General features: G+C 52.0%; 1 protein-coding gene across 1 annotated transcript in view; it reads right to left on the bottom strand.

The window, feature by feature from the left end:
- Nucleotides 1-24,073, bottom strand: part of EIF4E3 (eukaryotic translation initiation factor 4E family member 3) — a 54,404-nt gene that overhangs the window by 13,676 nt on the left and 16,655 nt on the right. The window contains exons 2-3 of the mRNA XM_036267436.1: nucleotides 13,003-13,075; nucleotides 1,774-1,868 (exon numbers count right to left, since the gene is read on the bottom strand). Of these exons, the coding sequence (XP_036123329.1) occupies nucleotides 1,774-1,868; nucleotides 13,003-13,075 (168 nt within the window). The remainder of the gene's footprint in view (nucleotides 1-1,773; nucleotides 1,869-13,002; nucleotides 13,076-24,073) is intronic.

Below are 24,073 nucleotides of genomic sequence, written 5' to 3'. Positions count from 1 at the left end.
GCGTTCCTCAGTGAACTCTCCTGGCCCTCTAATGGAAACGCAGCAGAGGGAAGAAGAAGGGGTGAGGATGGGAGGAGAAAGCAGGAGGCCACAGGCAGGGACCGTGGGGGACCCAGGTTCCAGGCCCAAGCAGGTGGCACCGTGAGGCCCCCTGGATGACCTGGGTGGACAGTTAATACAGCGTCCCACCTGTGTGCAGGTCTTCACATTTCAATAGTGGGACAGCGGCCTTGGATCTGAGGTCCGTTAGGAGACCCAGCCTCTTCGGTGGGAAGTTGCTGTGTCTCCCACTTTCCTACCTGCTTCCTCTTCTGAGAGCACCCTGATGTCCCTTTCAGGAGCCCCCTGTCCCTACTCTGATGCCAGGCCCATTCGGACAGGGTGACTGCACAGCCTGGATTGGCCAGGGGACACTGCCTCTCCTCATGCCTGTGACCTGCCAGGGATGAGAGGTGACCGTGCGACCAAGGAGCGCTGGCCCTGGTGTCTTCCCGGGGCTGGTGAATGCTGCCGTGACAAACTCGTGAAGTGCGAGCCTGGAGGATGTGAGCCACTCTGCCACCACCAGTGGGAGGGCCTGGAACCGCCCAAGTGGAGGAAGCCGAGCAAACCTGAGTGTCACGGTTCTGTGACTCCAAGCACTTACCTGTCAGAGAGCAGCCCGGCCCCTTCTCAGGTACAGGGCCCAAAATTCCATTCTTTGGCTGAGATTTAGTTCCTGTCACTTGCTACCAAAGAAGCTGACATACATCCCCATTTTATTCACGAGTATGTAACTCAGAACAGTTAAGGTACATGATGTAAGGAAGTGTTACTGACTGGGACCCCAGCCCGGGCAGACTGGCTTTCTGGGCAGCACCTTCACCACTGCACCGAGCCATTCAAGGAGGACAATGCCCGGCCAGTGTGGCTCCGTGGCTGAGCACTGACCCTGCACCAAGAGGTTGCCGGTTGAATTCCCGGTCAGGGCACATGCCCAGGTTGTGGGCCAAATGCCCGGAGGGGGAGGCATGCAGGAGGCGGCCAACTGATGTTCTCTCTCATCAATGTTTCTCTCTCTCTCTTCCTGTGTGTCTAAAATCAATAAAAACATTTTTTTTAAAGGATGCCCCCTACCCCGCCCAGCCTCCCAGCCAGTGTGGCTCAGTGAATTGAGCAACAGCCCATGTACCAGGAGGTCACTGGTTCAATTTCTGGTTAGGGCACATGCCTGGGTTGTGGGGGTCAATTCCCAGTGAGGGGTGTGCAGGTGGCAGCCAGTCGATGTTCTTTCTCATCAATGTTTTTCTCTCCCTCTCCCTTTCTTTCTTTGATATTAAGAAAAACATATTAAAAAAAAGGATGCCCTCCCCTGCCCAGACCCTAGGCCAGGGTCCGTCCCACACACTTTCTGTGGTCCCCGTGAGAGAGGCGTCTTTGGTGGCTCCATCTGCTCAACCACTCCACAGGCATGGACCCCACACCTGTCTTCCTCTGCTCCCCACCAGTCTGGAAGCTTTTCCACTCAACTGCCAAAGTCCTTCCTGGCAAGTGAAAGACACCCCAGTGGCGCGGGCCCCACACACGGCCGGCATTGCCCCTCTGAGGTGAGTGTGCCCTCTCTGTGGAGACTGGGCGGGGCCCGGGGGGGGGCAGCGGGAGCAGGGGGGGCAGGGGCTCACTTCGCAATCAGGCAGGAGCTTCCCCGAGGAACGTGGGCGGCACTGCCCTTCGGCAGAGTGTGCAGTGCGGGCGGCCACCCCCCCCAGCCTCGCGTGAACATCAGACACTTACCAAAGTGGCCGCCTCTCTCCTCGCATTAAATGATAACTACATCTCAAAGGCAGGCTAGTCACAGGAGGAATATTATTGTACACACTCCAGAATATCTTTAAAAGAAAAACACTTTGTTTAATATACCCAGTATTGATCTTTACTATGCCACTAGATTATAAAATTAATGAATTAAAGAAAAAAATCAGATCCTCATTAAGTTCTATCAAGTCAAAACAGATTTTTCTCAGTGTTCTAATCATCTGCTAGAAAATGTTACCATGATATTGAGCACTGTCCCTTGCCAACATGGCCCAGCCCGCACTTCACCACACGTGGGCACTGAGTGACCCTCCCTGTGTGTCTCCTCGTAAAACTGGGCGGGGGGGGGGGGGCGGGGGGCGGCTGCGACGATTCCCGACAGCCGGGTGGCATCGGTATGGTCTGCAGGGCCAACGTCTGTGCTGGTCCCGGGGTCCTGTCAGACTCCTCTCCACGCCCAGCACCGCCCCCTGGGATAGAGGGAAGAAGGAATGGAAGGATAAAGGGATGAAGGGACGGAGGGACGGAGGGATGAAGGGACGGAGGGATGAAGGGACGGAGGGACAGAGGGAAGGGACGGAAGGATGAAGGGGTGAAGGGACGGAGGGACGAAGGGACGAAGGGACGGAGGGATGAAGGGACGGAGGGATGAAGGGACGGAGGGACAGAGGGAAGGGACGGAAGGATGAAGGGGTGAAGGGACGTAGGGACGAAGGGACGGAGGGAAGAAGGGACGGAGGCAGTGCAGGGCTGGCCAAGCTGAGTGTCTCTGTTCTCCCCAGGTTCAGAGTGGCTTCACGAGGAGACATGGCCTTTGGGAGTGATGAGGACACCAGGGTGAAGCTGGAGACGGCACAGGTGCCCTCTGGAGGAGGAAGAGAGCTCTGTCTGCAGCAGGGAGTGCCTCTGTCTGAACACCAGGACCAAGCTCCCCCGCCCCAGCCCACCAGGCTGGCACCTGGTCCTGGATGCCCAGCCTCTGGGACTGAGAAATTGCTGTCTGTGCTGGAAGCCACCTCTACAGCACTGTTACAGCGCCCAGATGAATGGAGACAGAAACACTGCACAAAAGTAATAGAGTAGTAACAGCAGCAACAGTGCAGGCTCTGTCTCTTCAATTTTGCATGTTCGTATGGCTGTCGGAGACCTGACATGAGGTTAGTGCCTCTGAGAAACTGATCTCTAGTTTATGCAGTTTTAATTACTTTACATTTGAATAGATCTATGTGGCTAATGGGTGCTCTACTGGACAATGCAGGTATAACATCTACTTCATTAATATTTTACTGTAATATTAGTGCTCATTTAAATCTAGTGAAGATACTATGTATAACATAGAATACATTTCCATGTTTATGGAATGTGTTCCAATGACAACTCATTAGGAGACACTATTATGATGCTTGCTTCATAGACAAGACAACTGAGGCACAGCGATGACCTGCTCAGGCGTCACTGCCGTGACCGGGAGGGCCTGATGCGAATTCGGGGTGAAGAACCAAGCCTCCCCAGGGGGTGGCGAGGTGAGCAGGGGCGACCGCGTCAGCACAGCGACACAACTGGAGGAACGAGGCCTCCAGCGTCCTGAGAATCAGCGCTGGTGCTGAGACGGTCTGTGCTGAATGGCACCCGGACTGGGTGTTTGGGCCGGTCCTGTGAAAACATTAAAGCTGAACTAATTGCAAGGGCGGCAACAATAAACTGTAAAATACAACTGAAGGCAAAGAACTACCTGCCAGTGGATGTACTAACTGGGGTGCCTTTGGTCCCCTGAGCTAAGCAGGGCTAATGTGGGCAGCAGCTGAAGTGGATCTGTAGGGACAGGAGGTCCTCAGACAGCACCCACCTTTAGGGAAGCACTGAAAGAGACCAGAGTTTGCTACCCCAAAATATGCCTTTTGGCACACCGATGACTTTAGGCTGGTTAACCTTAACAATCAAAAAACTCAGAAAAGAACCTCAGACTCTCCCGTTCCTGCTTAAGGACTCAGAGGAACACCTGCTTTGGCGGCAGACTCAGCAGGTAAGCTCAGTGGGCAGACGGGGAGGGGCAGAGTGCCCGTGAGCCCCTCTCTGCCCACTGCTCCGGGTGTCACGTGCGCTCCTTCTCACCGCCCTGCGAGCTGCCCTGTCCTCTGTGTAGCCCAGAACGGCACAGAAACTTCAACTGCCCGATATGCCTGGGGTCTCATGTTCTTTTGGAATCCCCATATATAAGACATAATAAATTAGGTAATTTTCTCTGGTTAATCTGTCTCACATCAATTTACTAGTCCAGTCAGACTTTAGAAAGCTGGGGGGGCCTGGCCGGCGTGGCTCAGTGGCTGAGCATCACCCATGCACCTAGAGGCTCAATGCCCAGTCAGGACACATGCCTGGATTGTGGGTCCGATCCCCAGTGGGGGGCATGCAGAAGGCAACCAATTGATGTTCTCTCTCATCGATGTTTCTCTTTTTCCCTTTCTCTCTCTCTAAAATCAATATAAAAAGAAAAAATATATTAAAAAAAAAAAGATGGGCGGGAGGAAAATGACTTTCCCACCCTCATAGTTTCTGCCCTATAAATGATGTGCTCTCAGTGCACAGGTTATGCCGATATTGTTTCTGTCCGTGGTGTGCACATGATGAGGCAGAGCTGGAGTCTGATGCCAGGCAACGTGATTCCAAAACCTGTGTTCCCAACCACTAAGCTATTTCCTCTGAAAATGTTTCTGTGTTTCTGACACACCTGCCCTCCATCTCGGAAGCCACCGCCAGGCCGGAGTCCCAGAGCGAGGGCATGTTTACAGGTGCTCTCAGCAGCAGGCCCTCCATGGCGTCCCGTGCTGGTGCCGGAGCTCCAGCCTGGGCTCTGGCTGCGATGGGCGACAGCCACGCAGAATCCATGGACAAGGCGATGCTACACTGGACACCCTGCCTTAGGTGAACAAGAAGGACTTGGGTGCAGGCGAGCGTCAAGTCTCCTGAACAGCGCCCCCCAGAGCACCCGCCTCACAACTCGGCCCAAGGTCTTGAACCCTGACCATTTACCTCCTGTTTTCAGCAACCTGAGGAAAACAACAACAAAATCTTCTCCTGTTCCAAAGATAAGAAAACACCCTAAGGATTGTGCTGAAGTTTATAGCTTTACAAGCTTCTCCTGAAAACAAAATCAGAAACACACACTGGTTCCCTTAGTCTCGGTGAATGTGACAGGAGGTGACAGACCCAGCAGACAAGCCCTGCCTTGCGGACTCGCTGGAGAGCAGCCGCGGCCGCAGCCTGTGCCCGAGGACACGGAGCGGACATGTGTGTGGCCCCACGGGGCCCATTCCTGCTGCAGACCGCACACAGCATTTGCTGCTTTGCACGACGGTGGAGCAGCTCCAAGGAGCCACGTCACACGGCCCCTGACTCTCTCCCTTCCTGCAGAAGAGAAAGGGCTGGAAGCTTGATAATTCACGATCCTCGTCCTTGTAATACTTTTTATTTTTTGGTTGAAACACTTAAATCTTACTAGAGATAGAACCCTGCAAATAGATTTCAAAGGCAATTAGGCTTGAGATGAATTCTATTTGGACCTGCCAACAGTAGACTGCAGTAAAACTGAAACTAAGCCCAGTGTTTATCAATGGTGGTCAAGGGCTTTTCCCTGGACATGTACGAGCTGGGAGTCATGCATGGTCAGCACCTGGATCCAGGGCCCCTGGGGAGCGGAGCTGACCATGAGGGGCGGCCTTCCCAGGGCCCACTCCTCCTTGATGGGCGAGTTTGCGAGCATCGTCCTGGCACCTCCTCTGCCTAAGAACCAAGGCAGATCAGATGCTTGTCCAATGGAGTCTTACGTCCGGTGGCATCCGCCTGGGTCTAAGACCGATGGCCTTCACTGGCCACAGCCCCGAGACCCAGGCTTCCTCCTCCATGAACAGGCATGCAGCAGCCTCTCTGGGCACCTCACGCCAGGCTCAGGAAGCAGGTGCGCTTACACTCATCTGCCAGAGACGACCCGTGCAAAGTCCCCAGCTCCCTGGCTCTGCTGGGCACCGACGCCCACCTAAAAGCCTCTGCAGAGCAGATGACCATCCACCCTCAGGGAAATCAGACATCTCTACTGGAAGGTTCTAAAGGAAAAACAAGAGAATATACTTGAGAAAAAAGAAGCCATGTGGTGACAAGACAGGTGTGAAATAGACACACCCAGCAGACACCTCCAACCCCAAACCTGCGAAGTCCAGGGATTCTGGCGAGGCTGCAGCATATGAAGCGAGAGAGTATGTCTGAAATACTAAACAAGCATTTTCTTGCATCAGGTATTTCTGGTTACCTGGGCCTCACTTCCCACCAACTGAGTCACTGGTATTTGTGGGGAGAGCAGACAGCTCGGAACAACGGAGGCGACCGAACAGCGACGGGCGTTTCTTGTTTTTTATTTATTTTTTATTTTTATCCTCACCGAGGACATTTTTCAATATTTTGTTCAGATAGAGTGGGAGGGAGAGAGAGGAAGAGAGAGAGAGAGAGAAACATCGACGTGAAAGGGACACATCGAGTGGCCGCCACCCGCACGACCTGACCAGGGCCGGGGACAAACTGCAGCCGAAGTACATGCCCTTAGCGGGAACCGAACCCGGGTCTCTGTAGACCGCAGGCCAACCCTCTAACCGCTGAGCCACACCGGCCAGGGCGCGACGGGCGTTTCTAACTGACAGCGACACAGGGCTGAGGGCAGGATGCGGTGCCACGGGCTGGCTCCCTGAGGGAGGGCAGGGCTTGGTCTGGACTCCCGAGGGCTCACTCAGGGAGAGCGAGGACTGACAGCCACGCAGAGCAGAGGAAGGGTGTCGGGCCACCCCCACCACGCAGGACCGATGAGAACAGTCTGAGCTGGGACCTAAGTGGGGCGTGGACTTTAGGGAAGTTCCTGAACAGCTGGGAAATGGAGCAGAGCAGCCATCGGCCGACGACTCATCATTGAGACTGATATTTTTACGTACACAGGGCTTCAGAGAAAACCCAAAGAACGGATTGGACTGAGAGACAACATGTAACAAAGGGTGACCCTCTGTGAGGAGGCGACCAGGGCTGGGCCACAGGAGGCAAGCCGAGGGGTGGCTAACATGTAGGCAGACGAGAGCTGTCTGGAGGGGAGGTCGGCTCCGTAGACTCAGCGCTGAGAGGTGCCGCCTTCGCCAAGGGAAATGCCCCGGGCTGCCCCTCCTGTGCCTGCGCTCAGACCCACCCCACAGGCACAGCTGGCTCCAGGGTGACCGCTTTACCTCAGAGCCACCGAATTACTTCACTTTGCAAGTGTCCTCTCCTCCACCCTCCCACCACACAAGGATCTGCGGGGCAGCTGACTGGAGGGTCTCGGGTGATCTGACCTCCATTCTCTTCCTGCACAGCTAGGCTGTGACTGCACATGTTGGTCCCATAAACGCAATGACTACACTAAATAATAACAAAGAACCCTGTGAGACTTGTCACTGGTCTGTGCTGGCCAGACTCCGCTGCACACCTTGCTTCCGGTCCTTCCTCTCTCTGGTATGCAGTTCCTCTCGTTCCCCACCAGCTGCACCCAGATGGCTCCCCCCACACTGTCCCGCTGCAGGACCCTGCCCCCCGGGCGGCCTGCTGTGTGCAGGGCACTGAGCGCTCTGGCTCAACCTCCACCACTGTCCACAGTCAACGCGCTCTGGGAGACCTCTCCTGAAAGGCAGCCCTTTTCCCAGTGTCTGGAGGCCATCGCATCGCTGTCCCCTCCGTGACCAGGAGGGGCGCTGCACGCTCCTGAGAAGGGGCGTCTCCGCGTCACCAGCAGCACTGGCCGAGGGCACCTTCCTTCATTTCGATAGAGCACACACATTTTTAAGAAGCCATTTGTTTATGGTAAACGATTCTGGATATTCATTTACAGAGGAGATATAAGTGTCTTTTTTTTTTATCCTCACCCGAGGACATTTTTCCATTTTTTGTTCAGATAGAGTGGGAGGGAGAGACAGAGAGAGAAACATCGACATGAAAGGGACACATCGAGTGGCTGCCACCCGCACAACCCAACCAGGGCCGGGGACAAACTGCAACCGAGGTACGTGCCCTTAGCGGGAACTGAACCCAGGTCTCTCTGGACCGCAGGCCGATGTTCTAACAGCTGAGCCAAACCGGCCAGGGCAAGTGTCTGTTTTATACAAGTAAAAATCAGTCAACTTCTGGGGCACACTGGGCAGGGCACCACACAGGTGGGAGGGCCGCCACCGCGCGGGACTGTTTCCAGGGGACAGTGGCCTCGGGGTCGCAAGGCTGGGAGTCAGGGCGAGGGGCCACCCCTGCAGACCACAGCCGCAGGCCGCTCCTCACGCGCCCACCAGTGGAGCAGGGTTGCTCGGAGCCATGTCTGCTCTGCACAGCATCCACTTCGGACATAGCAACACAGGAGAGTGCAGAACCTGGGCACATTCGCCAAAGAGTAGCGTCTTGAAAAAATCTTCATGAAAAATGGAATTTTCCAGGCAAGGGAGGGCAGTCAGCAGAGAGGCCACCTGCTGGCCCCACGAGCGTGTCCTCGGAGGGGTCGGTGGGCCATCGGGCAGCACCCTCGGCGGCCAGGCGAGTGAAAGGAGAGAACAGCGCTGAGGGCGGGGGTGGGGTTCCCGGCCCAGATACGTGGCCCGACTGCTGTTTGCACCAGGCACTCGGGGCCACTGACCTCTCAGCCTCAGGCCCCCACTAATAAACAGGGAACAGGACTCCCCCAGCCTATCAAGATCTCTGATTTGCTGAAGACCTCAAAAGATACATTGTCTTCATGGAAATCATCACTAACAACACATGATTCTTACACATCATGTAAACAGAAGTGGGGGAACGGACAGGATCAGGGAGGCAGTTCTCAGTGCCCACACGGTCCCGGAATCTGCTGCCTGCACCCCGACTGGAGAGACAGTGCCCACACGGTCCCGGAATTTGCCTGCACCCCGACTGGAGAGACAGTGCCCACAGAGTCCCAGAATCCACCTGCACCCTGACTGGAGAGACAGTGCCCACACAGTCCCGGAATCCGCCTGCACCCCGACTGGAGAGACAGTGCCCACAGAGTCCCGGAATCCACCTGCACCCCGGCTGGAGAGACAGTGCCCACAGAGTCCCGGAATCCACCTGCACCCCGGCTGGAGAGACAGTGCCCACAGAGTCCCGGAATCCACCTGCACCCCGGCTGGAGAGACAGTGCCCACAGAGTCCCGGAATCCACCTGCACCCCGGCTGGAGAGACAGTGCCCACAGAGTCCCGGAATCCACCTGCACCCCAGCTGGAGAGACAGTGCCCACAGAGTCCCGGAATCCACCTGCACCCCGGCTGGAGAGACAGTGCCCACACGGTCCTGGAATCCACCTGCACCCCGACTGGAGAGACAGTGCTCACACGGTCCCGGAATCCACCTGCACCCCGGCTGGAGAGACAGCGCTCACACGGTCCCGGAATCCACCTGCACCCCGGCTGGAGAGACAGTGCCCACAGAGTCCCGGAATCCACCTGCACCCTGACTGGAGAGACAGTGCCCACACGGTCCTGGAATCCACCTGCACCCCGGCTGGAGAGACAGTGCCCACACGGTCCTGGAATCCACCTGCACCCCGACTGGAGAGACAGTGCCCACACAGTCCCGGAATCCACCTGCACCCTGACTGGAGAGACAGTGCCCACACGGTCCTGGAATCCACCTGCACCCTGACTGGAGAGACAGTGCCCACACAGTCCCGGAATCCACCTGCACCCTGACTGGAGAGACAGTGCCCACACGGTCCTGGAATCCACCTGCACCCCGACTGGAGAGACAGTGCCCACACAGTCCCGGAATCCGCCTGCACCCTGACTGGAGAGACAGTGCCCACACGGTCCCGGAATCCACCTGCACCCTGACTGGAGAGACAGTGCCCACACGGTCCCGGAATCCGCCTGCACCCCGACTGGAGAGACAGTGCTCACACGGTCCCGGAATCCGCCTGCACCCCGACTGGAGAGACAGTGCCCACACGGTCCCGGAATCCGCCTGCACCCCGACTGGGAAGACAGTGCCCACACGGTCCCGGAATCCGCCTGCACCCCGACTGGAGAGACAGTGCCCACACGGTCCCGGAATCCGCCGGCACCCCGACTGGGAAGACAGTGCCCACACGGTCCCGGAATCCACCTGCACCCCGACTGGAGAGACAGTGCCCACACGGTCCCGGAATCGGCCTGCACCCCGACTGGGAAGACAGTGGCCCAAAGCAAATCTGCCAGTGACTTGACGGTGGCCTAGGCAGCCCTTCGAGGCCTGGGCTACTTTCAGATGCCAAGGGCACTCAGGGCCGCCACCCCCAAGGTCACCGCAGCTTAGCTGCACGTTCTGGGCGGCACAGCGCTGGCACACTGCTGCCTGACCAGAGCGCGGCGTGCTGACGGCAGGGCTCGGGCGGCCAGCCGCGCTGCGGCAGGAGCAGGCAGACAAGGGCCGGCCGCTGAGCAGCGCTGTCCCTGGGCCCTTACTAGTGCTCGGCATGTCCTGCGCCTTCACTCCTCGGCCTCGGCACACCCGGTGTCACAACTGTCCTCCAAGACGAGTGAGCCATACTGAGAGCTTACAGAACATATCCAAGCTAGCGAGCAGCAGCCACGGGACAGAAACCTAGGCAGGGTGACCCCGCCACCCCAGCCCGCACCCTTGCCCAGCACCTGGTGGAATGGGGGGGGCAGGAGCACCTCAGTAAACACTGCTGACGGCGGAGGGCTTACCAAGTGCCATACTAAGCACACCTGCCACCTCGGCTAGCCCCATGACCAGGGGAGCGGGCCCTGTCCTCAGCTCCGCAGACGGGGGCGGAGGGGCGGAGGCGCTGAGGGAGGGTGATGTGCTGCACTGGGGGCAGGTTTCATGATCACCTTGCATCTGGCCGTCCCCATCACTCCTGTACACAATTTTAAAACCACAGTCTCTCTGTGCTTTACGTATTAAAAAGTAACGTTTTTTTTGCCCACCAAGAATCCATTTTTGCTCCATTGAGAATGTACGGCCTATAGCTTAATGGGTCTTTTTTTTTTTTTAATCCTCATCCGAGGACATTTTTCCACTTTTTTTGTACAGATAGAGTGGGAGGGAGAGAGAGGAAGAGAGAGAGAGGGAAACATCGATGTGAAAGGAACACATCGAGTGGCTGCCACCCGCACGACCGACCAGGGCCGGGGACAAACTGCAACCGAGGTACGCGCCCTTAGCGGGAACCGAACCCGGGTCTCTCTGGACCGCAGGTGGGCGCTCTAACCGCTGAGCCAAACCGGCCAGGACAGCTTAATGGGTCTTATATGAAGAGTCTGTTGTGACTCCGGAACGTGGTTCATTTATTAATTCTCCTTCATTCCTTCAATCCTCAACATTTATTAAGTAAAAGGAGCCTGACAAAGCAAGTACTGTGTGATCCCATCTGTATGAGGTCCGAGAGAGCAAGAGGAACGTGTGGGGCAGGAACGTGAACAGTGGCTTCCGGGAGAAACGGGCTGAAGGGCATGAAGAACTTTCTGACGTGATGAACATTTTTGTCTCGATCTGGGACTGGTTACAGGTTTGCATCCTTTTGCCAAAATTTATCAAACTGTACACTTAAGAAATCTGCATGTACAGAATATAAATTATATCCCAACAGTTTTTAAGAAAGTTGTGATGAAAGTATTTCCTACATGTGCCACCTCAGGTACTAGAGTGGTCCTGACTTGCTCTGGATGCCAGAGCTGACCGAACGCGCTGTCACCAGGCAGGGTCAGGGAAACTGCCGCCCTTCCTGATGGGACCAGGCGGCCGGCTGCCCACGCCCCACGCGGGGCTCTGATGACTCGGTGGTGTGACAGAGAGGAGAGTCTATTAAGTCCCTCAGAAAATCAATGGGCTTTAAAATCCAGTGCTCTGGGCTTATGCGGCTTCGGCACAGGAGGTGCGCGGATGCCCCTCTGGACGCTGAGCCGCTGAGCCCGCTGAGCCCTCTGGACAGTGCTCGCAGGGCAGCACCGCTGTTCTGCTACGCAAGTGCTTACGTCATTTCCCAGCTGGATCAGAAACAGCTTCTGGCTGGGTCTGTCTTTACTCCCGCTGACTTCCCTCCCTGGGCCACGGGACGACAAACCCCGGAGCTCCTGCCAGGTGGGGAGAAGAGCGAGCCCCCGTCACTGCATGGCAGAGGCTGCCTACGAGCTGCACTCTGGATGCCGGCCTGTCAGACTTCCTACGACATGCAAAGGTCTAGGGCACCACAGGAAAGCGATTTAAATCTAACCTAGTGGACAATTCAGGACTTGGTCAATGCAGCTTGAAGTGGACTTAAAAGCCTTCTTCTCTCTATAATCGTGCATTAAACTAGAAAAGGGGAGAAACTTGATAGAATTTGCTTTTTAAGAAAATAGAAATGTGATCAATAAACCAGTTTTTTAAAGAAATGTTCATCCTAATAGTTGGAGACAGAAAGAACTAATAGAACTAAACTTACATGGGTTGAGAATCTACTAGGTTCCGGGTGCTCTGCTATTCAGTCCTCCTAACAACCATGAAGCAGTGCTATCAGCACACTGATTTCACAGAAACTAAAAGGATAGTGGAGTCCAGCCAGTGTGGCTCAGTGGCTGAGCGTCGACCCATGCACCAGGAAGTCGCTGGTTCGATTCCTGGTCAGGGCACATGTCCAGGTTGTGGGCCCGATCCCCAGTGGAGGGCATGCAGGACGCGGCCAGTCGATGTTCTCTCTCAATGATGTTTCTCTCTCCTTCTCCCTTCCTCTCTTTAAAATCAATAAAGGAAAAAATAAATAAATAACAGGACAAGGAAATCTGAACACAAAGCAGGAAGTGGTCGTACTTCCTGCTCAGCACGCCCAGCTGCTGCCCTGTGGCGTGCAGGCGGCACGTGCCAGTCCCTGGAGGGAATCCGAGCTCACACAGCGAGTGTTTGCATGGGCACACAGACCACGGACCTCTGCTGCTCCCGAGGGTCTGCGAGAGGCTCAGGCAGCAGGCGTGGTTGGCAATTCACGAGAAAAGAGCCATGTGGGGGCACGCTCAGCCCTCTGGGGCCGGCAAGGGCAGCTGCTCCCAGTGGACTGCAGAGCCGGTACCGGGGCAGAGCCTGGGTGGGCTTCCAGCACAGTGCTGTTTCGGGGCTGGCCAGGTCCAGCACGTGCCATGGCGTCGGGCGAGCTCCTTCTGCATCTTACCTGCACTGTCTGCACCGTGTAGATCTTCCTCAGACTGGATGCGCACTCGGCCGCGGTGGCTCCAGGCAGCGATCTGAGCGAACAAGCACAAGGGCAGAGGCAGGGGGACAAGTAGTCACTGTTCACGAGGGATTCCACAGCCAAGCGCAGCTGTTCACGTGAACCAGGGCTGAATCTCAGAACTGGACATTTCTGGGACCTAGCTCATTTTAAAATGTAAAATTCCTACTTTTCTGAAGTCATGGGTTTGCTTTTCCTAAAAACAAACTGATTTATTCTGTGGAAATTTAGTAGAAAAAAACAGAAATGTATGTAAGAAAGGTATGAAACCTTAAAATCACATTTTAAAAAAGACTAAAAATAACCTTGCAATGACCAAGTCTTTGCCGAGGACTCTGGATGAGAAGCTGAGCCCATGGCACAGGTGACACTGAACATCCAGGGTCTTGACCGCAGTCGATATTCATGAACTCTCGAGAAACAGTGGCTTTGCCCACTTTAAGAAAACATGACTGAAAGTCCATTTCAGTCTCACATGAATCTGCGTGCGTTTCTGGAACACTACCCTTTAGAGAATACTTTCAGTCATTTTCCCTGGCTGGTTTAACAGGCTCCCTGAACTCTGTGGTCACATCCATTTATCTTCAGTTTGCCACGTTCCACTAGATGGCAACATACTGCAGGCTTATTCCCGAGGAAAACCTGCACCGGACCAGCTTTACTCAGCAGTTTCCTGGGACGGGGTACGTGACAGGGTCTCATCAATCTTCAGCAGACTCAGTTACTAAAACCGCTGCGTTCTCACTACATGGAATTTGCAGTTCTTGCTCAAAAATGCTGGTATGCAGCCACACCAGACCTCAGGGGAAAGTCCACCACCGGAAACATGCTGGGAGCACTTTGTCTGTCAGGGAGACAGACGCAGCCTGCAGAGGAGGGCGGACCCACCGCGTCTGGAGTCTGTAAAGGGGAAGCAGTTTACCAGTCACTGGCCTCAGAGACAGTCCCCTGGGAACCTCAAGATGCTGAACTCCCTGGACAGGCATAAAACTCACATAGCTCGGGCAGAGGGATGGCAGAGCAGGGCATGCCCAGTGTCTGTCATTGTGTGTGGGGGACATGAGGCATGAGGGGCAGGACTCTAGAGATGACATTCCTGGAACTATGGGCCAATGAATGTTCCCTGGGTGTTGAGCCTGAATATCAAAAACACATCTCTAAAACCAGCTCCCTACCCAGGAGGTCACTAGGTAAGCACAGTTAAAGACTAATTTGAAGGCAAACAAGGGACCCCTGTTGAGCAGGTGAAGTCTGATAAATGAATCTACCTAAAGCACTGGATTTACAATGCATTTGGTTGTGTATAAATCAGCTGGACATTGGTTTTTAAGAAGCACACCTACAACAGTCACCACGGTCACCTGGCCTGCCTGACATTCCAGCAGAGCGTCCCGCCCCCTCGGCTTTGGGTGCTGAGCACTGACCTGGATAACTATTGGTTTACTGTTTAATGCAGGCCTTGACGTGGTCCTTGGATAAAATTATTAAAACATTGGAGAAAAAAACTTTTTAAAAACCCCTGAACTTGGGGGAGGCCAGACGGTGCAGCCTCAGGAAGCTCCGCCCACTTGCTCCAAGCACAGGACTGGATTTGAGACCAAACTGCAGAACATTCAACTTGAAAACCACCTGAACACGGCAAGTGGGAGCGTGGAGAGGGGTCAGGGGACACGAGAGCAGCTGGGGAGCCAGGGAAGGTGGGCAGCCCAGCTCCTGCCCCCTGGGAGCGGGGACTCAGCCCCACCCACAGATCCCCAAAGGACAGCAGCAGAGAAGGGAAGGGGAGGCCCTCACATCAGACGGTGGGAGTCGGAGGTGATGGGCCCACTGTGGGGACGCCAAGCACTATCCCGGGCTAAAAGCAAGTGCTGGGTCACAACACCAGCCTGGGAAGCTCGCCCTGATTGCGGCGGTGGGAGGGGACACTAAGCAGCACTCTGGACCTGAGGAGGGTCTGAGCGGATCACAGAGCAGTGAATCTGAGGGGCTGGGTATTGGCTGAAAGAACTTTGATGGGGGCCGGTCAGAGTGCCCAGGGAAAGAGGCATAACCCTCCCTACCTTGAGGGGAGGGGAAGTGTCCCTTCCCCCACCAGTGGAACACTGGCGGGAAATCAGCACCCCAGAGACTGGGCCTGGTGGTGCTGGGGATTCTGATATCTGGCTGGGTGGGAGCCTGGGCAGAAGCCACGCCCAGCAAGAGCGGGCCTGGCCTGCTGCCAGATTAGAGAGCCAAGCAGGGCATTTTTGTTTGTTTCTCCTTTTTTTTCTATCTTCCCCTGCTTGGGGTGACCAGGGGGTACCAGCAACCCAGGCAGAGCTGAAGCACTGGAAGGAGAGGACGAGACTGCCTGCCCCTCCTACAAGCTGTAGGCACCACCCCCAATGCAAATCTGTTTAAACCCTTCTGAGGGAACCTAACGCCCTGCAGAGCCCAGTGCCTCGAGGGAAGGGAAGCAGCCCAGAACAAGTACATTCAAGGGGCCAGCCCCAAGGCAGACCCTGGCTCTGGGCTCGAAAAGCCCCACCCACTGGACTACTTGGGGTCCGACCCTGCAGGGCTGCAGCCAGGTGGCCCCGGGCCAGGCGGGGCAGGGATTCACAGTGGCCTGCATCAGAGAACTGCCAGGAGGGTAGGGACACACACAACAAGGGGCCAGACCCACCAACATCCAAGCAAAATCCAGTGAGCTCCATAAACAGCAGATCCAAGGTTGTGGTTTTTTTAATCCTCACCCAAGAATATTTTTCCACTGATTCTTTTAGATAGAGTGGGAGGGAGATAGGGAGGGAGGGAGACAGACAGAGAGAAACATTGATGTGAGAGACACATCGATCTGATGCCTCCTGCATGACTCTGATCAAGGCCAGGGATCAAACCAGCAACCAAGGTATACGCCCTTGACCAGGAATCAAACGTTTGGTCCACAGGCCAACGCTCTAACCGCTGAACCAAATCAGCCAAGGCATATCCAAGGTTCTTTTTGTTGTGGTAGTTGTTTTCTTCTGTGTGTTTTTAATTTAAATTTTTAAAAATCCTTACCCCTGGACATGCTTTTACTTATTTTATTTACTTATTTTTAACTTACTTTTATTGCTGAATGTATTACAGATACCCCCCCTTTCCCTGATTGATCCCCTCCTTCCCAATCCCCCCCATCTTGCCTTCCCCACACTATTGTTTGCGTCCATTGATTATGCATATATATATAAAATTTTTTTGGTTTATCTCATCCTGCCCTCCCACCCCCTTCCCTGTGAGGTTCATCAGTCTAACAATCAATTTGTATTTAATTCCTTCACCTTTTTCACCCATCCCCCAGACCCCTCCCACCTGGCAACCAACCAAAAGTTCTCTGTATCTAGGAGTCTCTTTCTGTTCTGCTTGCTCATTTTGTTTGTAGATTCGATTGTTGATAGATATGTATTAATTACCATTTTATTGTTCATATTTTTGTTCTTCTTCTCCTTCAAGAAGACCCTTCAACATTTCATATAATACTGGTTTGGTGGTGATGAACTCCTTTAGTTTTTTCTTGCATGGGAAATGCTTTATATGTCTATCGAATCTAAATGATAGCTTTGCAGGATAGAGTAACCTTGGTTATCAGTAATTGCTTTTCATCACTCTGAATATTTCTTGCCACTCTTTTTTGGCCTGCAAAGTTTCTTTTGAGAAATCAGCTGACAGTCTTATGGGAGCTCCTTTGTAGGTAACTTAACTGCTTTGCTCTTGTTGCTTTTAAGATTCTCTCTTTGTCTTTAACATTTTGCATTTTGATGATGATGTGTCTTGGTGTGGGCCTCTTTGGGTTCATCTTTGGGACTCTCTGTGCTTCCTGGACTTGTATATCTGTTTCCTTCAGCAAGTTAGGGAAGTCCTTTGTCATTATTTTTTCAAATAGGTTTTCAATTTCTTGCTCTCTCTCTTCTCCTTCTGGCACTCCCGTGATGCAAATGTTGGCACGCTTGAAGTTGTCCAAGAGGCTCCTTACACTGTCCTCATTTTTTTGGATTCTTTTTTCTTTTTGTTGTTCTGATTGAGTGCTTTTTTCTTCCTTCTATTCAAATCGATGGTTTGCTTCTTGGCTTTACCTACTCTACTATTGTTTCTCTGTAAATTTTTCTTTATTTCAGTCAGTGTATACTTCATTTCTGAAACGTCCTTTTTTATGTTGTTGATGTTGTAAGTTCCTTGGAGTTCTCACTAAGGTCCTTGAGCATCCTTATAAGCCAGTGTTTTAAACTCTACATCTGATTGATTGCTTATCTCCATTTTGTTTAGTTCTTTTCCTGGAGTTTTTTTTTTTTTTCATTTGGGACATGTTTTATTGTCTCCTAATCTTGGCTGCTTTCCTGTGTTTGTTTTTATATATTGGATAGAGCTTCTATATCTCCTGGGCTTTGTAGGGTGGCCTGTTGTTGTAAGTGTCTTATAGGATCCAGTGGCATAGCCTCCTTGATCACCCCAGCTGGGCCCTTGAGGTGCACCCCTCCTGTGGACTGTACACCTTTCTATTGTAATTGAGTCTTGATTGCTGTTGGCACATCAATAGGAAGGATTTACTCAGGCTGATCAGCTGCAAGGACTGGCTGTGCCCACTGACCACCGACCTCTGACTACCATGGAGGATCAGCTGTGCAGGGCCCACCACACAGAGCAAGACTTACTTCAGCAGGGCTCTGGTACCCACTGAGTCCACTCCTTCAGTGTGTCACTTGTGGAGGTGGTTGAGTGGTGGTGCTTGATGTGGTCTGAAGCTGTCCACTGGGTGTGCTGGCTCTGGGGCAAGGTCAGCCTCTGCCTGTGTTCTACCGGGGGCTACCTGGCATAAGCTACAGAGTGATCTGCAGATGGCTGCTTCTTGTGCTGGGTGTAGAGGTGCCCAGGCAAAGCCAAGTTGTGAACCAAGGCTGGCTGCTTCTTGTGCTGGGCCTGGGGCCACTTAACAAGCGGTATGGGGCTCGCTGAGACCAGATGCTGCTTGTTTGAGAGATTTTAGGAAAATCTGAAGCAGGATCCAAGACAGGCCAATCCTATGGTAAAGTCATTGGAAACAGCTTGGGTGGGCCTGAAAGTTGGGAGGGGGCAGGGCCTCAGGGAATCACCAGGGTGGGGCAAACAGTGTGAGCCAGGTTGCTGGAGTCCAAGATATGAAGGCCATCTGCAGCCCCTGGGGGAGGGCTCAACAACCTGCTTCCACCAGCAAGTTTGTCCGGGAGAAAGCTACCCCTCCAGCTCTCGCCTGGTGCCAAACAACTCAGTTCTTCTCTGTATGTCTCTGGTGCCTTTCAAGCTGCCTCCCCCACGCTGCAGCCTGGAGGGTGAGAGTCTGAGTAAGTTGGTGCATGGGCCCTTTAAGAGGAACTGCCTGGGGCTCCTGCAGCCTCAGCCTCCCTGAGCCTCAGTTCCCGCTGGTTTTACAGGCAGCAGTGATGGGGATTCTCTTCCTGGCACTGGAACCCTGAGCTGGGAGCCTGGTGTGTGACAGGGACCCCTCACTCCTCAGGAAGGACCTTCCCAGCTGAGGTGTCCTCCTGATTTTTATCCGCCACACGTGGGTGTGGGACCAGCCCGTCTGCCTCCGCCCCTCCTACCAGTCTCCACGTGGCTGCTTTAATCTCATAGTTGTAGGACTTCCATTCAGCTCAGGCGGTTCTGAGGGATAGTTATTCTGCAGATTATTATCATTTTGATGTAGTTGTGGTGGGGAGGCGAGACCGCGGTTATTTATATCGCCATCTTGACGAGAAGTCTAATTTTAATTTTTAATTCATTTTTTTCTTTTCTTTTCCAATGTTTACTTTCCTATGCTATATATTATTTTATTTAGAATTGTTACTTTCTAAAATAATCATTACTATTTCATTCATTATTTTCTACCTTTCTTTGCTTTCATATTCTCCCCCTAATTCTTTTGATCTTGTGCCTGTTAGTATTCTTTCTCTCTTTCGCTCTCTGTGTGTTTTGTGTTTGTTTGTCTTTCATCTTAAAAAAATCTTTTTTTTTCTTTATTGATTTTACAGTGAGATGAAGGGAGAGGGAGAGAGAGATAGAAACATAGATGAGAGAGAACAATGATTCACCACCTCCTGCACGCCTCCCACTGGGATCGGGCCCACAGCCTGGGCATGTGTCCTGACCGGGAATCCAACTGGCAACCTCTTGGTGCTTAAGCACTGAGCCACACCAGCTGGGAATCTTTTAATCTTTTTGATAAGGCTGTTGCTTTTATCATTGATATTCTGACATTTTTTTTCAGGTTCCTTTTGGTTTGGTCTGGTTTGCTCTGTTTTGTTCTGTCAGCACATATATAAAACAGTAGGCATGACAGGGTTGGCGTTGAGACTCACAGTCAGCAACCTTAAGGTCTGAGCCCGTTCACAAATGGACAACAGCAATCAAGTCCCAAATTCAACAGAAGAGCCAACATAACTCACCCAAAGGTTATTCCTAGACCCAGCTCAGAAGATCAAGGAGACTACTCCACTGGTCCCACAAGAAGGCCATGATACAAAGACCAGGAAGCACAGCAGTCTATCTGATACACACCGACCTGCCTACATGTCCCAGTGTGCCGCACTGTGCCCTGAACTACCAGACAGCTTAAATGATGAGACAAAGAAACAACACACAAATAAGAGAAAAAATCACCTGAAAAGGAACTAAATGAAATAGAGGAAAGCAGTTTGTCAGATAAGAATTCAAAGTAATGGTTTTAAGGGTGCACAAAAAATTAGTGAGAATTACAAGCAACTTAATGAGAATTATAAGGAACTAACTAAATTAGCATAAAAAAAGAGGTGGAAGCCATGAATAAAAATCAAGTGGGAATGAAAAATGACGTAGCTGAAATAAAAAATATCCTGAAAGGATTCAATAGTAGATTAGAAGAAGCTGAAGACTGAATTGGCAAGTTAGAAGACAAAAGTAGGAAAAAGACCCAATTAGAGCAGCAAATGGAAAAAAAAAAATTTGAAAAAGCAGAAGGAGAGTTTAAGGGAGATTTGAGGCACCATGAAATGTAACATTTACATCATAGGGGTACCAGAAGGAGAAGAATCAGAGAAAGGAATAGAGAACATATTTGCAGAAATAATGACAGAAAACTTCCCTAACCTGGTGAAGGAAAAAGTCACACAAATCCAGGAAACACAGAGTCCCAATCAAGATGAATACAAAAAGACCCACACCTAGACACATGATAATTAAAATGGCAAACATTAAAGACAAAGAAAGAATCTTAAAGGCAGCTAGAAAGAGACAGAAAGTTACCTATAAGGGAATTTCCATTAGACTGTCAGCTAATTTCTCAATAGAAACAGTTCAGGCCAGAAGGGAGTGGCATGAAGTACATAAACTAATGAAAAGAAAAGAACTGGCTTGTCTGGTGTGGCTCAATGGCTGAGCGTTGACCCACGCACCAAGAGTTCACCAGTTCGATTCCCATTCAGGGCACATGCCCAGGTTGTGGGCCTGATCCCCAGTTGGGAGGAATGCAGGAGGCGGCCAATCAATGTTCTCTCTCATCGATGTCTCTCTCTCTCTCTCTCTCTCTCTCTCTCAAATCAATAAAGAAAAAGAAAAAAAATTAAAAAAAAAATCTTGTTGAATGTAGAATGTATTATAGATGTTCCACATTTTCCCCCCATTGATCCCCTCCTCCCCACTCCCGCACCCCTCCCGCCTTTTCCCACACTATTGTCTGTGTCCATTGGTTATGCATATAAGTTCTTTGGTTTATTTCTCCCCCCCCCCCCAACCCCTTTCCCTTTGAGGTTTGTCAGTCTAGCAATGAATTTGTACTTCTTAATCCCTTCACCTTTTTCACCCATTCCCCCAACCCCCTCCCATCTGGCAACCAACAATATGTTCTCTGTATCTATGAGAATGTTTCTGTTCTACCTGTTCATTTTGTTTGTAGATTCCATTGTTGATAGATATGTATTCATTGCCATTTTGTTTGTTCATATATTTTATCTTTTTCTTCAAAAAGACCCTTCATCATTTCATATAACGGTTTGGTGGTGATGAACTCCTTTAACTTTTTCTTGTCTGGGAAACTCTTTATATGGCCATCGATTCTAAATGACAGCTTTGCAGGATAGAGTAATCTTGGTTGTAGGTTCTTGCTTTTCATCACCTAGAATATCTCTTGCCACTCCCTTCTGGCCTGCAAAGTTTCTTTTGAGAAATCAGCTGACAGCCTTATGGGAACTCCCTTGTAGGTAACTAGCTGCCTTTCTCTTGCTGCTTTTAAGATTCTCTCTTTGTCTTGAACCTTTTGCATTTTGATGATGATGTATCTTGGTGTGGGCCTCTTGGGGTTCATCTTATTTGGGACTCTCTGTGCTTCCTGGACTTGTATGTCTGTTTTCTTCACTAAGTTAGGAAAGTTTTCTGCCATTATTGTTTCAAACAGGTTTTCGATTTCTTGTTCTCTCTCTTCTCCTTCTGGCACCCCCAAGGTGCGAATGTTGGCACGCTTGAAGTTGTCCCAGAGGCTCCTTACACTATCCTCATTTTTTTGGATTCTTTTTTCTCTTTGCTGTTCTGATTGGGCGTTTTTTGCTTCCTTATATACCAAATCAATGGTTTGCTTCTTGGCTTTACCTACTCTACTATTGAATCTGTGGAAATTATTCTTTATTTCAGTTAATGCCTGCTTCAATTCTGACTGTGCATCCATAATTTCTGACTGGTCCTTTTTTATGCTCTTGAGGCCCTCACTAAGTTCACTGAGGTTCTCACTGAGTTCATTGAGTATCCTTATAAGCAGTATTTTGAACTCAGCATCTGTTAGGTTGCTTATCTCCATTTCGCTTAGTTCTTTTCTTGGGGTTTTGTTCTGTTCTTTCATTTGGGACCTGTTTTTTGTCTCCTCATTTTGGCTGCCTCCCTGTGTTTCTTTCTCTGTATTTCTTAACGAGTGGTATGGAGCTAGCTGAGACCAGATGCTGCTTGTTTGAAAGAATTTAGAAAAAACCTGAAGCAGGATCCAAGATAGGCCAATCCTATGGTTAAGCAAGTGGCAACAGCTTGGGTGGGCTTGAAAGTTGGGTGGGGCGGGGTGGGGCCTCAGGGAGTCACCAGGGAGGGGCTACCAGTGTGAGTTTGGTTGCTGGAGTCCCAGATATGGCGGCTGCCTGCCGCCCCAGGGGAGGGCTCACCAAAGGAACAAAGGCCTCTGACAGCACGTTTGTCCCGGAGAAAGCCCCCTCTCCAGCCCTCGCTCCAGTGCCAAACAGCTCAGTTCTTCCCTGTATGTCTCTGGTGCCCCTCGAGCTGCCTCCCCTCCAAGCTTAGAAGGAGAGAGTCTGATAAGTTTGTGCGCGGGCCCTTTAAGGAGCTGCCTGGGGCTCCAGGCGCATCAGCCTCCTTGAGCCTCAGTTCCCGCTGGTTTTTTGAGCCAGAAGTTATGGTGATTCTCTTCCTGGCACTGGATCCCTGAGCGGGGCACCTGGTGTGGGATAGGGACCCCCTCAGTTCTCAGGAAGGACCTTCCCAGCCGAGGTGTCCTCCTGATTTTTATCTGCCACACGTGGGTGTGGGACCAGTCAGTCTCTCACCGGCCCTCATGCCTCCGCCCCTCCTACCAGTCTGGATGTGGCTGCTGCTTTAATCCCGTAGTTGTAGGACCTCCATTCAGCTTGATTTCAGGCCGTTTTGAATGATGGTTGCTCTGTAGTTTAGTTGTATCTTTGATGTACTTGTGGGAGGACGCGATACCGCATTTACCTACGCTGCCATCTTGACATGAAGTCCGAAAAAAATTTTTTTAAAGAAAGAAACCAGCCCTGGCCAGTTTGGCTCAGCGGTTAGAGCATCGGCCTGCGGTCTGGAGAGACCTGGGTTCGGTTCCCGCTAAGGGCACGTTCTTGGGTTGCAGTTTGTCCCCGGCCCTGGTTGGTCATGTGGGTGGCAGCCACTCGATGTGTCCCTTCACGTTGATGTTTCTCTCTCTCTCTCCCTTCCTCTCTCTCCCTCCCACTCTATCTGTACAAAAAAAGGAAAAATATCCTCGGGTGAGGATAAAAAAAATATATAAAATTAAGGGAAAGAAAGAAACCAAATCCAAAACTACTCTTTCCAGCAAGGCTATCATTCAAAATTGAAGGGGAAATAAAGAGCTTCACAGACACACACACAAAAAGACTAAAGAAGTTTATTACCACTAAACCAGCACTGTGAGAAATGCTAAAGGGATGTTGAAATTAGAAGAAATATACAGAGAGAGGAACACAGGCACAAACAATAAAAATGGCAACAAATAAGTACCTATCAATAATGACCTTAAATATAAATGGTATAAATGCACTAAGCAAAAGAAACAGGGTAGGTGAATGGATTAAAAAAAAAAATGACCTGTAAATATAGTGTCTACAAGAGACCCAACTCAGGATGGAGAGAAGGAGGGAGGTGGAGAGAAGGAGGGAGGAGGAGAGAAGGAAGGAGGAGGAGAGAAGGAGGGAGGTGGAGAGAAGGAGGGAGGATGAAGAGAAGGAGGGAGGTGGGGCGAAGGAGGGAGGATGGAGAGAAGGAGGGAGGATGGAGAGAAGGAGGGAAGAGGAGAGAAGGATGGAGGCGGGGAGAAGGATGGAGGCGGGGAGAAGGAGGGAGGCGGGGAGAAGGAGGGAGGCGGGAGAGAAGGAGGGAGGCGGGGAGAAGGAGGGAGGCGGGGAGAAGGAGGGAGGTGGAGAGAAGGAGGGAGGTGGAGAGAAGGAGGGAGGTGGAGAGAAGGAGGGAGGAGGAGAGAAGGAGGGAGGAGGAGAGAAGGAGGGAGGTGGGGAGGAGGAGGAGAGAAGGAGGGAAGAGGAGAGAAGGAGGGAGGTGGAGAGAAGGAGGGAGGTGGGGAGAAGGAGGGAGGTGGGGAGAAGGAGGGAGGTGGGGAGAAGGAGGGAGGTGGGGAGAAGGAGGGAAGAGGAGAGAAGGAGGGAGGTGGGGAGAAGGAGGGAGGTGGAGAGAAGGAGGGAAGAGGAGAGAAGGAGGGAGGTTGGGAGAAGGAGGGAGG

Source organism: Molossus molossus, unplaced genomic scaffold (assembly GCF_014108415.1).
Source record: "Molossus molossus isolate mMolMol1 unplaced genomic scaffold, mMolMol1.p scaffold_m16_p_18, whole genome shotgun sequence".
In the NCBI taxonomy this organism is placed as follows: Eukaryota; Metazoa; Chordata; class Mammalia; order Chiroptera; family Molossidae; genus Molossus; species Molossus molossus.
The sequence above is the reverse complement of the archived record's forward strand: the minus strand, read 5'-3'. Positions and strand labels throughout refer to the sequence as shown.